The following is a 15,931-nucleotide window of genomic DNA, read 5'->3' on the forward strand; positions in this document are numbered from 1 at the left end:
CTTGCGAGAAAACAATCAAGGCAGACCGCATAGTGTTTATTCTTCCTGTTTGTACTAGAAATACTCTCCTTTTCAATGTTATCTGTGCTTGATTTTTTTTTATAAACTGGAGGTTAGTATGTAATAAAATTCCTCTTCCTTGCACACAACAAAACATTGTAATTGTCGCCTGTGTTTTGATCTAATTAACTACATCTCTAATTCACATGTGATAGAGCTGTATGTTGCAACTGACCAGTAGGGACAAAACAAAGGGGGAGCTGGGAGGCTGTAAAAAGAGGGGAGGCAATTCACTCCTACTCACCTGGTTACAACAGATTACAACAATTACAAAGAAGGAAGGAAAATATAAAAGATCGTGAAGAACAATTTTGAGCTCTTTTAAGATTCTTACTTGAAAAATGATGAGTATGTAGAGAGATGAAGCAAGTAGGATTAAAAGTTGTTAAGCTTTTTCCTTACATCCTGTCCAGGAAAACGAGATGAGATAGAAGAAAAACCCAGAAATACTGGTTTTACCTACACATACAAAGTATGCAAGTAGTATTGCAACATTCATAGATGGTTTGAGATGTATCAGGATCATTTCAAAGTTGTTCCTCCAAGTTGTCAGCTTGACTTGATAGTATTCCAAATCAGAAGGGTGTGGTAGAATATCCACTTAATGATTTCAACAAGTAATCTAGGCTAATAAGAATGTAACGCAAAAGGAGCATTTCACTGCTTTAGGATGAGGATTTAAACCAAAATGTTAAAAATTCCTCATTATTATTTGAAAAAACATAAATAATTTGATTTGATATCTGATCCATTATGTTTTCTTCAACATAAAAGACAATACTGCACCTCAAAAGTATTTCATTGGTTGTAAAGAATTATGGGTTGTCCTGGGGCAGTGAAAGATGATTTGCAATATGCATATCTTCATTTAAACCGAACTTCATCGCAATGCTGCATGCAAAAGAGCAAATATGATGGTCATTTTAAGAAATTTGTTCCCAAAATGCTTCATGATGTTTGGAAGATGTGATAATACAGTGCATAAATGCAGTGTTTATACTCCGGTAGATTTAAAATAATTTCAACTGGTTTTAAACTATGATTTTAACAATTTTGCTGCATAAGGAATTTTTATAAATAAGTCCCAGTCAGTAAGTACATTCAGATTTCAGGGATATAGTCACTCTATAACATAGAACTAACTCTTTAATCACAATTAAGAATCAACTCACCATTCCTTCACATGAACCTCCGTGATCCCTTCCCCAATATCAGAAAGTTTAAACTGAACAACTTGGCCAGTAACAGCTGTAAAAATAAATACAAGTTAAGTTAACATCTGACCCACAAGTTAAGTGAACCAGAAGTTCAACAAGAAACTAGAAAATATCCCAATTACCAGTAGAGGTTCTCAAAAATTTTGATTGTGCGTTGAGTTGAACAGATGATTTATTAAATGTAGGATATTCTGGTTTCAGGAAATGGGTATTACTACGACACCTATAATGGTGCACACAAATCTGACAGAGAGAGACAAAGACAGTTAACATATGTAAATTCCATACACCACAATGGCAAGTTTATTGTTACAAAACTTAAAGTTCTTTTAGGGTTCAGAAATGGGCGAAGTCAGAAATTATACTCTTGCAATGCAAAACTGATAAACATGAAGGTCGTAAAGTTCACCAGTGAACAATTTCTTAATTTGAATTTGAATTCAAATTAGGCTTTATTGTCACATACGCTCAAGTACAGAAGTACAGTGAAAAGTGTACACAGTCACCTGTTTTGGCCACTTGCAAGTTTCTCAGGTTGCAAGTGAACAATACCAATGCTGAAAATACTGTTCTTGTTTATGCAGTCACTGTTAGTATTGAAAGCTCCCAAGTAAAATAGTCATAGAAAAAGTTAAACTCTTTCTACAATACACAACTGCCGTAAGTGTTCCTTTACACTAATATCAGCATGAAATTGATTACAGCACATAACAATATCCAAAAATCCCATTTTCCCAAAACCGATATGGAAACTAAAGAGCTCTACGATTATGATCTGACAACCACCACTGTGCAAGGAATATGTCCATATGGGGACATCAATGATACTTCTGAAGAACACGCAAGTCCTAGATTGTGAGGGATCTTGGGTCTTTTTTCCTGTTCTGGCTATTGGAGGACAGGTTTTTGGCCCAAGGGACCCTAGGAACAGAGGAAGAACCCTTTAAGTCTCAGACTCCTAAAATTATTTAGTCCATGTTGGGACTTACATTGTTTGTATTGGGTACAAGAGGGGCTGAGTTTATTGTCTTCTTCCTCTAGGTGAGACCAGTAGATCTCAAAGGGGGAAATATGGAAAATAAAGAGCATGAAAGCATGGGAATGGTTAAAGCATGAAGACCAATGGCGAATTGTTGCAAGGGGTTTGTGGTATGCAGGATGGGATAAGAATAGTGGAATGCTCTTACATCAATTAGCAGAGTACAGTTGAGGCTGAAAGGTCACTATGGCGAGGTGAGATAATAGTTAGTAAAGGTAGTCTCCCTGTTGTGTCATTATGACAAGATTGAGATCATAAATATTTGGGACATGACATTAATTATCTAATTAATAGTTAGTAGAGTCAGCTTGAGACTGGAGACTATTGCAATAGATGGAATAGCTAAATATCTAACCATGACAGGTTAGTCTAGAATGGAAGATCACTGTAGTAGAGGTGATAATAAATATCTAACCATGACATTAGAATAACACTAAGTAGAATGTACAACGAAAGAGATAATGGGAACTAACATCACTGGTTTATTGTGTAGCTCGAGTAAGGTGCTTTGGTTAATATAGTTGGACATGCTGATAAGCTAACAGAAACATGATTAAAAAAAGACATAAAAAACCACGGACTCTGAAGTTCATGGGCATTCGAGAATCTGCTTTCTCAGTGTCACGGTTTTTTGTTTGCAAATAAAATACCTACTTTTTGAAGAACTCTCTGCGTCTCCTGGTGATTCTCTACATTTTCTCCACAACACTGGGAAGTATATTTCTCTTAAGTACTTGTTGAGTATCATTTATTCTTCGTTCTGACTTCCATTGTGATCATTGGCAGCAGATTCTAATCCACTGTCTCACACTGCATGTAAAAGTTCTTCCTCACAACTTCCTTGTGAACTACATTGATTTTTTGCAATTTTCCCTTTGGAACACCTCTATAAATCTGATATGTAGTCTACTTAAAATGTATTTTCACCAACTTTTTTTGTCTTGAAAGCCAGAAATGAAAGAAAGTTACCAAAAAACACTCTGAAAATCCAAACTATTAATAATCACTTAAAATCCCAATTTAATGCAGAAATCTAAGGTTTTAAAATATTTAAATACAATTCTATGAGGAAGTCACATAACTCTATGAACAAAATTATAAAATAAATAAGAAATACACTGATAATGTCTTACTATGTGAATAAAACTAAAACTAAATAGAGATTGACTGTTGGCCTCCTCCTTTTATCAGAAGGCCATTAGAAGTAATGGTAGCAAAGAATGATTACCTAAATGTGAAGGTTGGAAATTTTTTTTTAAATACATTGGATTATAAATTATATAACTTTTGTGAAAAATGGCTGAAAGTATGACAAAATTGTTGGTACACTATTACCTGTTATGTTCTGAGAGTCTAAACCTTATGACCAATGGTAAAATGAACTGGATTTGCTGGCACAAATTACATCACCAAAGAGAAAACAAAGCATGGATTTGGCATTATCACTTGCTAACAAAATTAAAATCAAGTGAGCAAGTAACCCGTCAGTTTGATACTGAGGAAGATTTAGCTCCTCTTTATGGTTTCATGGTCAAACCTTAATAGATTTCAAAAGGAAGAAGGTTATTCCATAAAGGAATAAATACATCATGGACTACAACAGACTGTATTAAAAAAAGGCAGACATTCCCCTGTTAAATGTGCACATTTAAATTGCTGCATTGTGCTAAGGTGTCATATATGAATAGGCTCCCACACGCAGCTGGGGTCTGGTTCTAGAAAAGGGGCTTCCTTTCCAAGCAGATAGTTGCAATTTTGAGAGAACTCTTGGGGAAGAGGTCCTTTGCAATAGCCTTGATAACACAAATGAAACATTCTGTGTGCACAACTGGCTCTATTTTCTCAGCACATTTGAATGTTATAAATTCAGGACTATGAAAGCTGACGTCTTGCAGAAACTTTGAGAAGATTTCAGACATTAGATAAGACCATCCAAGATATATTTTGGTTCTGACGATTTGGTGTATTATGAAAGGGACAAAGGAATTCAAGGTTTGTGTAAAGATTTATAGCTTGGGTGTCAGTTGTTGTAGTTGTGGGTATGTTTGCTGAACTGGGAGTTGATATCCAGACGTTTCATCCCCTGTCTAGTGACATCTTCAGTGCTTTGGAGACCCCTGTGAAGCAATGCTGTATTGTGTCATCTGGAATTTATTTGATTCAATTTCTGCTGCTCTGCTTGCCGGTTCCGGTTGTTCGTTGTAGTGGCCAGTGTATTGGGTCTAGGTCAATGTGCTTGTTGATGGAGTTCGTGGCTGAGTGCCATGACTCTAGGAATTCGCTGGCTGTCCTCTGTTTCGCTTGTCCTATGATCACTGTGTTGTCCCAGTTGAATTTGTGGTTCTTGTCATCTGTGTGTATGGCTACTAGGGACAGCTGGTCACGGCGTTTAGTGGTTAGTTGGTGTTCGCGGATGTGAATGTGGATTGCTAATTGTCTGCCTGTTTTTCCTATATAGTGTTTTGTGCAGTCTTGGTATGACTTCCTGTAAGTTATGTTAGTCTTGCACAGGATCGGTATAGGGTCTTTTGTCCTGGTGAGTTGTTGCTGAGCATAGCTATCTGTTTATGGGCAGCCATGAATACAGTGGTCAGAGAAGTCTGGCTGTCAATTCTGAAATGTTTTTTAATGTAAGGTAGCTTGACTAGTGAGTTAGGTCGTCGCATTATTTGTCTGTTAGGCATCTGTGGGTAAAGTTGCGGGGATATCCATTCTTGGCGAATACTCTTTTTCTTCTTCCGTTCATAGGCCAGGAATGTGTGGTAGCCCTTTCGAACACCAACTAGCCACTAAACGCCGTGACCAGCTGTCCTTAGTAGCCAAACACAAAGATGACAAGGACCACAGATTTGACTGGGACAACAAAACAATCATAGGGCAAGCTAAACAGAGGACAGCCCAGGAATTCCTAGAAGCATGGCACTCAGCCATGGACTCCATCAACAAGCACATTGACCTAGACCCAATACATCGGCCACTACAACGAACAACGGAAACTGGCAACCGGAAGCAGCAGAAACGGAACCAAATAAATTCCAGAAGACACAGTATAGGCAGCGCTTCACAGGAGGCTCCAAAGCCCTGAAGATGTCACCCAGACAGGGGACGAAATGTTTGCAAATCAACTTCCCAGCTTAGCAAGCATATCCACAACTATGAGACAGAGGAATGGATAGGGTCTGGTAATAGGGGATGACAGTAGAACAGTGGTTATCCAACAGGGTATTAAAACTATTAAGGACGGTTCCCTCACAGTTAACAGTAATTCACTACAAGATGATAAAAGGTGATAAGACACCAGGTACTTCGCATACTCAAGCATATTGGATTGTTAACACTGAGTAAATGAATACAAGAGATGGTGGTAGGTTGAGTGATAGCCTCAAACAGGACAGGGCCAAAGGGCAAGGTCTTAACATAATAGGCCCAGAAGCTACTAAACTATAAGCAGAGATTGTACCTTAACAGAATGAAAGGAAGGGATGACAGTTTTTAGATCAAACTAGTCTTGATGCCTGCTGATAAACTAGAGGGCAAACTAATGACAGGCAAAACAAACAGAATTAGATTATTGCAAGGGATTTGGTTTTATTGTGAAATACAAGGTAGAGGACGGTCAACCTTGTCTTATAGACAGAAAAGGTCCTGGTAGATGCGACTCATATGCTAAAAGTAAGGCTAATTGCTCAAGATTTTGAATAGCGACTGGGTGACGTAGATGTTAGAGTGGATATATCCACAGAAAGAAATGTAATCCTGAAAGTTACCTTATTCTTGTAGTCTCTTTTAAGAGAGCCAATTAGGATGAAAGCCATGCTTCTACATGTTAAAAAAACTTGTCAATAGTTCCTTATGGAGTGGTATCAAGCATTGTTCCCTTTATATCATGGCTGAGAGTTCTGGACATGCCAATCAGAGTACTGATGCCGTTTCCAGTACAGATTTCTGATTTCAGAAGCCACATCTGCTTAGAGACCTCCAAGTCCACCTAGTGTAATGTGAAAGATGTGTTATCGATAAGATCAAAGGAAGTGGAAAGGAAGCAAAAACACCTGTCATAAATCTAGACCACCTGGGAACACCCCCAAAGACCTCACTGATTTATACTGAAAGACTGGTATAATGAAACTTTTCACTTTTATTATTTTACTTGTGTTTTTTTTCCTGTTTCTATAAAAAATAAAATGTGTAGTCGTAGGGGGAATTCAGTTTAATAACTACCTAGCAGTTACAATAGGTTTCCTGTTAAACATTAAGCAAGTGAATTGGAACAGTCCAACTAAATCAAAGTTGGGGACTTTTTTCAGAAGTTGCCCAATATTGCGTGATTTGCCCATTAAATATGTAAACCACCTGGGCAATTATTGCAGAGTCAATGAAGTTGGGAACATCTGCATGTTCTGGACATGCAACTCCAACATTCACTTCAGCAATGATGATCAACTAACTGGAAGATTGCTATTGACTAAAATACAAAATGGTACAGATTTGAAGTAAATCTGAATTAACAATCCATTTAGAAAGGAATGGTTCCATGTAGGTTAATCATTCTAGATCCCAGAAAGATGCTGTCACATCTAATGAAAAACAGAGCAGCTGTGAAGCATTATTGGTTAGTTGAATTGGTTGCGCACTTCAGACAGATTGAATGCTAGTTTTAATGTACTTATAGTAAGCATTACAGTGACACAGCTGAAGTTGAAGATGTTTTAAGGGCAAATGAAACATTTAAATTTCTTTTTAATTTATAGAGAAATTTGTACTCAAATTTCCATTCATGGATGACCCAAACAAAATGAAAATAGTTATTTTTAGTGATTCTATTCATGTTAATCCTGCTGAGCACTCAAGTGCAGCTAGTTCCATAATATTTTTTAGTAAAATGAGAAATGTTGCCCTTTTGCATAGGAAGTTAAAAGAAAGACTTGCTAAAAGTTAATTAGCTGTAGAAATACTGGTTCTTGTGGAGGCAGTGTATGTGGCATTCTCTTTGTCAAATATTATTATGGAAATACTGTACAAAGGGTGGTAGATAGCCACTGAATGTTTTTTCCTCATTCTTTCACGGGATGTGGATTTTAAAATTTTTTTCATGGAATGTAGGTGTCACGAACTAGGCCAGCATTTATTGTCAATCTCCAACAGCCCAGAGAGAAGTTGAGTGATCCACATTGTTATGGGTCTGTAGACCAGAAGACAATCAACAGTGATTACATGGTAATCGTTAACCTAATATTTTATTTCAGGTTTTTACAGAATTCAAATTTCACCAACTGTTATGGTGGGTTTTGAGCCCATGCCCTCAGAACATTAGTGTGGGTTTCTGGGTTACTAGTCTAGTGACATTACAACTACACCACTGCCTCCCCACATCCATGCTAAGGGCACCATTTGTTGCCCAACCATAACTGTCTTGAACTGAGTGGCCTGATAGACCATTTCAGAAGGCATTTAAGAGTCAACCACCTTTCTGAGGGTCTGGAATCACATGGAGGGAAGAAGGGTTTTATTTTTATTGATTCGTAGGAAGTGAGTATTGCTGGCTGTCCAGCATTTATTGCACATTTCTATTTGCCCTGAAAGAGGCATGGAAGTGTTATTGATGCTCATCCATGGATCGGTGGTGAGCTGCCTTCTTGAGCTACTGCATCCCTGTTCTGTAAATTGATCCACCATGCCCTCAGGGTGGGAATTCCAGGACTTTGACCCAGTGACAGTGAAGGAATGATGATACATTTCCAAGGTAGCTTGAAGAACTCTTGTCATCCTATGTCCCTACTTCTGAGCCAGAGGACCTGGTTGAAGTCCCACCTGCTCTAAAGGTTCCAAGCGTGTTAATTAAAAAAATCTGCAAGTTAGGTTTAGTTGTGTAAAGTAGGATGCACTCATTGGATAATTAATTACTTACGCAGACATAAGGTGGTGGGAGTGGGAGCAGGCAGCCTGGATAACTGACAGTGAGAGTGGAAGCAGGCACTCTGAGCAGCCAGCAGTGGGAACAGCAGCAAGCAGCCCAAGTGGTGAGTGCAGGAGTGGACAGCCTGGGGTGGTTGGCAGCAGCAGGAACAGGCTGCAAAGCAAGAGCAGGCTGCCCAGCAGCAGGGGGCAAAGTCGAGCCCAAAGCAGGGGAGGTCGAATCCTGTGAGGAGTTGAGAGCCCAGTATGGCCAGGCGCTTGTGGACTATGGTGTTGAACTGTTAACTGTATTTCTTTGTTTTTCTACCATTTAGTAAGGACTGTAATGTTTAATGTTTTAGTTTGTTTTCCTTATTTTCTGCTTTGTACCTAAGATTCTGTACCTAGGTATCTTTGTACCCAAGATGGCATTGTAAGTGATGACTTGTAAACTTTCACAGCACCACTGAATATACATGACAATAAACCTAAGTCAATTCAATGGGGATGAAGGGCATCTCCAGACCGCGCAGAAATATTATGATTTGATAAGTTTCATTTAAAGTTGATTTTTTTTTGTGTCTTCAACTTAAATACATATTTCTCAAACTTGAAGCTTACAGATCACTTATCCTCTTTCTTTCCTTCTTTTTTGAGCTACAGGGTTTCTACATGTTCCTTAAATCACTCCTGCCCTTCAGCCTATTGCAGGCCTTCCCCTTTTTTCTTCCTCTGTCCCTTTACCTTGGTCTTACTGGCTTAAAAACTGAATTTGTAGTATCTTCAGTTCCGATAAATGTAAAACATTAAGTCTCTCTCTTCAGCTGATACTCGACATGTTGAATGTTTTCAATATTTTGTGTTTTTATTTCAAATGTTCTTCTGCTGGAGAGTGCTGGACTTTACACTACCTGAAGTAGAGGAAGTGCAAGATTAGATGGACAGAGATGATGGACATAGATTTAAACAGAGTGGAATTGGAAGAGGAATGAGTGATCAACAGAAGGGGACACAGGTGATCAACTAGCATCATGGTAGCTACAAGTAAAATGGGATTAGTTGAACAAAGAAGAATTTCAGTTCCTCAACAGTACGTTGATTTTGTGTACTAACAAAATCAGATTTTGAAACTTGGTTATGCAATAGATAGTCTGAACAAGCACTTGAGATCAAAGTGAGAATCTTATTATTGAGATACTTTGGTGTGAAAACCAAAGTCTTAGTGGAGCACATCAGTCTGAAAGGAGCTGAAGAAAGAAATGAGCAAAATAAAGAAAATCCAACAGCAGCAACTAGGTAAAGTCAAACTTGGATTTGAACACAAAGTATTAAGTGTCTGCAGATTTCAGGTCCTGAGAAAGACATGAAAAGTCGCAAACACCATAAAGAATTTAGAGTTCATACAGTGAATACACGTTTACATTTGAACAAATGCTTCATTATGTTGCAATCAATTTCCAAACAAGGTAATGTCTCTCCTTTCAGACAGACATTTCTAATGTCATATCCAGTGAAAATCATCATCAGCGACGTGATGAAATGTTCAACCGTGCCTTAATTAAGATGATGGAGTTCTCAAATACTTTTAAATTAACAGACAGCCACGGTTGGATATTTAAAACCACTGCTTAGCAATTCACAGTGAATCACAGCTGACTGGATTTCAGGGAGTGCCAACTGATCTGCATTCTATTTCTACTCATACTTTGAAAACCAATCAGCTTTCACTTTCATGAAAATCAAACGTAAGTTAAAGGTAATGAATGTTTAGAATAAAAACACAGCCTTCTACAAGCCAAGTAATCTCCCTGAGTAGAGTTAAATAAAATTCCAGGACATAGTTTTCTCTATGAAACAAACAACCTTAGTCCTCACCTTCAGTATCTGGAAAGGACATTTGGAAGATTACAAAGTTTACAGCAGAGTACGGTCCTCTGTGAAGCTGCCAGTTATTATTTGTATTGTTCAGAGTTTCATGTTCTGAATCTAAAATTACCTGTATGGATACAGATATTAGTAATAGTGGAAATTAACATTTAGAGCTTATAGAGATGTACTGTATGGAAACAGACCCTTCGGTCCAGCTCGTCCATGCCAACCAGATATCCTACATTAATCTAATCCCAGTATTTGGCCCATATCCCTCTGAACCCTTCCTATTCATATATCCATCCAGATGCCTTTTAAAATTTCGTATTTGTACCAGCCTCCACCCCTTCCTCTAGCAGCTCATTCCATACATGCACCACCCACTGCATGAAAATGCAAACCCTTAGGTCCCTTTTAAATCTTTCCTCTCTCACCTTAAATCTATGTCATCTAGTTTTGAACTCCCACATCCTGGGGAAAAGACCTTGACGATTCACTTATCCATGCCCCTCTTGATTTTATAAACCTCGGTACGGTCACCTGTCAGCCTCCAACGTTCCAAGAAAAATAGCCCCAATCTATTTAGCCTCTCCCTATAGCTCTAACCCTCTAACCCTGGCAACATCCTTGCAAATCTTTTCTGAACCCTTTCAAGTTTCACAACATCCTTCCTACAGCAGGGAGATGAGAATTGCATGTAGTATTCCAAAAGTGGCCTAACCAATGTACTGTACAGCAGCAACATGACCTCCCAACTCCTATACTCAATGCACTGATCTTTGTTCTTTCTCAGATTCCAGTCCTAGGGCATCTGAAAGTGAGTTGTGGCTTTAGAACCCTTCAATTGTCTGACGTGTATTTTGATGATGCATTTGCCTGTCTTAACATTTGCACAATATATAGAAAATTGGGAATGATTTGTTATTCAGGATTTGTAGGATCTCAAACCTTGACCTTGCACTAGTGAATTGCCCTTCAATAGGAAAATTAGACTGTTCTCTATTTTACTGTGTTATCACAGATACTGCATCGCAAACATATACATAGTTAATGGGGGGAGGACAAGGTGACTATTGTATGTCTCATATTGTGACTGATCAAACAATACAGCATTTAACCCAGCTCAGCACCTGAAACCAACTGTAAAACAAATACATTTGCTTGATTTGCTGACTAAACTTACTTTCAGATGTGTCATTAGAAAAAACAGAAGTTCATTCAAACCCTTTGGCTGATTCAAACATTTATTTCAATAATGGCTGACCTTACTCCACTTTCCTGCCTCTTCCCCAAGTCCCTGAGAGATCAAAGTTACACTCTTGCAACATACTCGACAACAGAACATCCGTATCCTTCTTGGATTGACAGTTCCAAGATCACAACCTGGTCAGTGAAAAACGTTTTCACCTCATTCCTAAATGATCAGGCCTTTATACTAAGCATGTGGCCATGTTTCAGATTCTCCTGTCAAGGGAATCAACATTCAGTGTCTTTAAATGAGATCACTGCTCATTATTCTAAACTTCTGAGAATATAGACCCAATTTATTCATAAAGCAAGCCACCATGCAAGGAATCAATCCAGTGACTCTTTGCTGTACTGCCCCTAAGACAAGTATATCTATCTGAGGTATGGACGTCAAAACTGCACACAACATTCCCAGCTGTGGTCTTACTAAAGCCACCCACAACAGCAAAAAGACTTACTACTTATATTTAAATCACTTGGGGGAAAAGCCTACATGCCATCCATTCAATTTTTAAATAAAAGTTTCTTCGTAGAATGTGCACATTGTTGGCAAGATAAGTATTTATTGGCCGTCCCCAATTTTCCTTGAGGTGGTGTGGTAATCCTCCATGTCATGTAGGTACACCCACAGTACTGTAATGAGGAAATGCCAGAATTATGATCCCATGACAGAACATGATACTGTTCAAAGTCAGAATATTTGGAGATTTGGAGGCAAGTGTTTAAGTCCTAGTATGTCCAAGCATCTGCTATTCTTTTTCTTTGAGATGAGAGATATTGTGAGTTTAGACATTGCAGGTTGCCACAATGCACAATGTCGATGGTACACACTGCACTTACTGCGTGTCAGTGATGGAGGGAGTGCCAAATTAAGCAAGCTGCTTTGTCTTGGATGATGTCAAGTTTCTTAAGTGTTGTTGGAGCTGCAGTCATGCAGGCAAGTGGAGAGTGGACTATCACACTCCTGTGTTGTGCTTAGGGAACAGTGGACAACCTCTGCAAAACCAGATGGATTAATCACAATAGAATTTCAGAATTCTGATCTCTTTTTGCAGCCATTATGTTTCCAGGATGTGCATTAAAACCTTCTTGTCCAAGTATACCCAAATGTCTCTGACTATCACTATGTAAAAACATTTCACGCCTTGATAACATATTCTGTTTTTCTATTCTTACTAGAAAAGTAAATAACCTTACACTTCTTCAAACTATATTCTACAGTCATAGATATATTACAATGCAGAAGGCCATTCACCTCATTGCATCGATGTTGGGCCTCTGAAGGAGTGGCACTTGCCCACCCTCTTCCCACATCCCTGTACATTTCTCTTAAGATATTTAGAAACCTACTCTCTTTTCAAGCTAATTCCAACCCACCTTCATTAGCTTTACCTTGCATATAAACCTTAGTGTGGAATCATACCAAATGTATTTTGCAGGCAAAGGTATACTATTTCTACTGGCTTCCCTTTTCTGAACTCACTATTTTCACCCTCGAAACCCAAACCATGTTGATTTGTCTGATCATACTCTGATTTTCTAAGTGCATTTTAAAGACTTTCTTAATAACAGATCTGAGAATTTTCCAAACAACCATGTTCAGACCTTCTGGCCCTTAGCACCCTGTTTTCTTTTTCTTTCCTTCTGTGAACAGCTGTGTGACATTTGCTAACTTCCAACCCATTGGAATCTTAAAAATTTTAGAAAATCATAAACAAGTGTATCATTTCTTCTGCAGCTATCTCTTTTAGAATTCATAAAATCATACAACTGGAACCTGCATATTTGTCACCTTTTAGTCCCTTAAATTTCTCAATGCTTTTACTCTATTGATCTTAAGTTTCATTCTCTCATTAGCACCATGGTTATTTTTTTTTAAATGATATGTTATTTGTGTTTTTCACTATGAAGACAGGCAAAATGTTCACCATCTCTGCCACTCCCTTATTTCCCATCAAATATCACACTACTGCTTCTGTCAAATATCTTGAAATGCCTCTTTAAATGTTCCCCACCATTTATATACCACCTTATCATTCAGTCTGCTTCTCTGATTAACTGTAACTAGATGTCCTTTCATATCTACATAATCGGCTGTGTTTAAGATTCTTGTTTGGGACGGGAATGCAACACCTTGAATTTAACATAGAATTCAATAGTATTGTATTTTGATGCTTTCCCCTTAAGGGTATCATTTATTATGAAATTAGTCATTAAATCTGCCTCATTACACAAGATAACGGCAATATGTGGTAAGTGGTTTTGCCACACATTGTTCCTAGAAGCTGTCACAGAAGCATTCTACAAGCTTATGGTGCAAACAACTCCTTTCACTTTTGATATGTCCCATCTATGCGCAGATTAAAGTCTTATAAAACTATTACATTGAATGGTCCAAGTACTTATTGCTTTACACACTGTCCATCAGCATAAATCTTGTTCTTGGGGGAAGGGGGGGACCCTAGAAACTTCTCGCAACAATGTTTTCTGATCCTTGTTATTCATAATCGCTGCACATAGTGATTCAATATTCTGTTTTTCTGAGCCAAGATTTTCTCTTACTTAACATTAGATTAGATTAGATTAGAATCCAAACAGTATGGAAACAGGCCCTTCAGCCCAACAAGTCCACAATAAGAGTACTCTGAAGAGTAATCCAGCTAGACCCATTCCCCTACCCTATATTTACCCCTGATTAATGCACCTAATACTATGGGCAATTTAGCATGGCCAATTCACATCTCTGGATTCAGTTAATCTTTAGAATTCAGCACATCTTTAGCATTCAGTTAATTAGGCACAACTGAGGACTGCTGATGCTCCCAATGCAGGCTCCTCTACACTGGGGAGACTGGATGCCTCCTCGCAGAGCACTTCAGGGAACATTTCCGTGACACCCGAACCAATCAACCACACCGCTCCGTGGCCCAACATTTCAACTCCCCCTCCTCTCTGCCAAGGACATGCAGGTCCTGGGCCTCCTCCACCGCCGCTCCCTCACCACCCGATACCTGAAGGAAGAATGCCTCATCTTCCGCCTCGGAACACTTCAACCCTAGGGCATCAATGTGGACTTCACCAGTTTCCTCATTCCCCCTCCCCCCCACTTTATCCCAGTTCCAACCTTCCAGCTCAGCACTGTCCTCATGACCTGTCCTTCCTGCCAATCTCCCTTCCCACCCATCTGCTCCATCCTCCCCTCTGACCTACCACCTCCATCCCCACTCCCATTCACCTACTGTACTCTTAGCTATTTTCCTCTACCCTCCTCTCTGACCTATCACCCCCACCCACACCTATTGCACTCTTTGCTACCTTCTCCCTAGCCCCCCTCTCCCTCACCCCCATTTATCTCTCCACCCTGGAGGCTCCATGCCTCTATTCCTGATTAAGGGTTTTTGCCCGAAATATCAATTTTCCTGCTCCTCGGATGCTGCCTGATCTGCTGTGCTTTTCCAGCACCACTCTGACCTAATTATTGTCCTATCCAATTCATTTCAATGTCTGAAACAGTGCAATACTATCTACCAGCATTGAAACTATCTGGTAACTTAACCACCTTCTGTAGCCTCGAGCCAAAATCATTGACAGTTTTTCTTCTGAAGTCTATGCCACTTTTTCACCGTAACACAGCACTCCAGTTGGCTGCTATGTAATGTCCTCTTTGGCAGTTCAGGCTGATTCACTTACAAAATCGATCAACCCACTTCCCTGCCTCATCAACATCTTGTCAATCTCATCTTTCAGACTTGTCTACTTTGACACACATTGCGCACAGAAAATCATGATGCACCTAGACAGGCAAATATAAGAAAGGAAATAAAAACAAGATGCAATTACAGGCAAGGGTAAATTTCAGCCCAATACTTCCGTCTGGTACTTGACAGTTAACACCGGACAGGTTTTTAAAATTAATTGACATCTCGTCAGTAAAGAGACAAGTAATGTAATGAGGAGATACGTAATATGGTAATGATGGTCACCTTTGTAGAAAATCTAACTAATCTCACGCTATGTTAGATTTTAAAGAGCAGGGTATAAGGTCAGTCTAACTCGTAGCGCTGACTGACAGAGAGACAGTTTGCTGTCAGGTTGATATTTGGCAGATCCAGGTCCCGGGGCCGACATTCAGCATCAGTGAAGAATCAGACAGGGCAAGGAACCGGGGCAACATCCCACCGGAGCAACCGCACCAAGCTCCTCCTGCCTCGGCCCTCCCGAACTGCCTGATTCCTCTCGGAGTATCCACCACCACTGAGCTGTGAATCCCACAGTACCTGTGGTACCTGTCGGAGCAGGGTCCTCCCTACGCCAAGGCGCAGCCTGAGCCCCTCAGCCCCCACCACCGATCGGAGAGCTCGCACGGCCGCCATCTTAACTGGAAATGAGGTCAGCACCGCGTCAACGCCACGAGCGCGGCTCAGCCGGCTCAGCGACCCGGGTACCAACAGCAGCACACTGCGCACTGCAAGAGAGTGCCAGCATTGGCACAGTGTGCAATGTCAGAGAGTGTCAACAGCAGCACAATGTGCAATACAACAAAGTGCCAACACCAGTGCAATATGCAATACAATAGTGTCCCAACACCAGCACACTGCACAAT

At 39.6% G+C, this 15,931-nt stretch overlaps 1 protein-coding gene across 2 annotated transcripts in view; it reads right to left on the reverse strand.

Annotated features, from left to right (window-relative positions):
- dbt (dihydrolipoamide branched chain transacylase E2) overlaps window positions 1-15,714 on the reverse strand; it is a 62,632-nt gene extending 46,918 nt beyond the window's left edge. Inside the window, exons 1-3 of one of the 2 annotated variants that reach the window (XM_060829727.1) lie at window positions 15,615-15,714; window positions 1,400-1,520; window positions 1,233-1,308 (exon numbers count right to left, since the gene is read on the reverse strand). In XM_060829727.1, coding sequence (XP_060685710.1) covers window positions 1,233-1,308; window positions 1,400-1,520; window positions 15,615-15,701 — 284 coding nt within the window. In that variant the 5' untranslated portion in view covers window positions 15,702-15,714. Of the gene's footprint in view, window positions 1-1,232; window positions 1,309-1,399; window positions 1,521-15,605 lie in introns of both variants that reach the window. The other variant, XM_060829726.1, reaches the window with a different exon arrangement.
- Window positions 15,715-15,931: the final 217 nt, after the last annotated feature.

This window comes from Hemiscyllium ocellatum, chromosome 9 (genome assembly GCF_020745735.1).
Source record: "Hemiscyllium ocellatum isolate sHemOce1 chromosome 9, sHemOce1.pat.X.cur, whole genome shotgun sequence".
NCBI lineage: Eukaryota > Metazoa > Chordata > Chondrichthyes > Orectolobiformes > Hemiscylliidae > Hemiscyllium > Hemiscyllium ocellatum.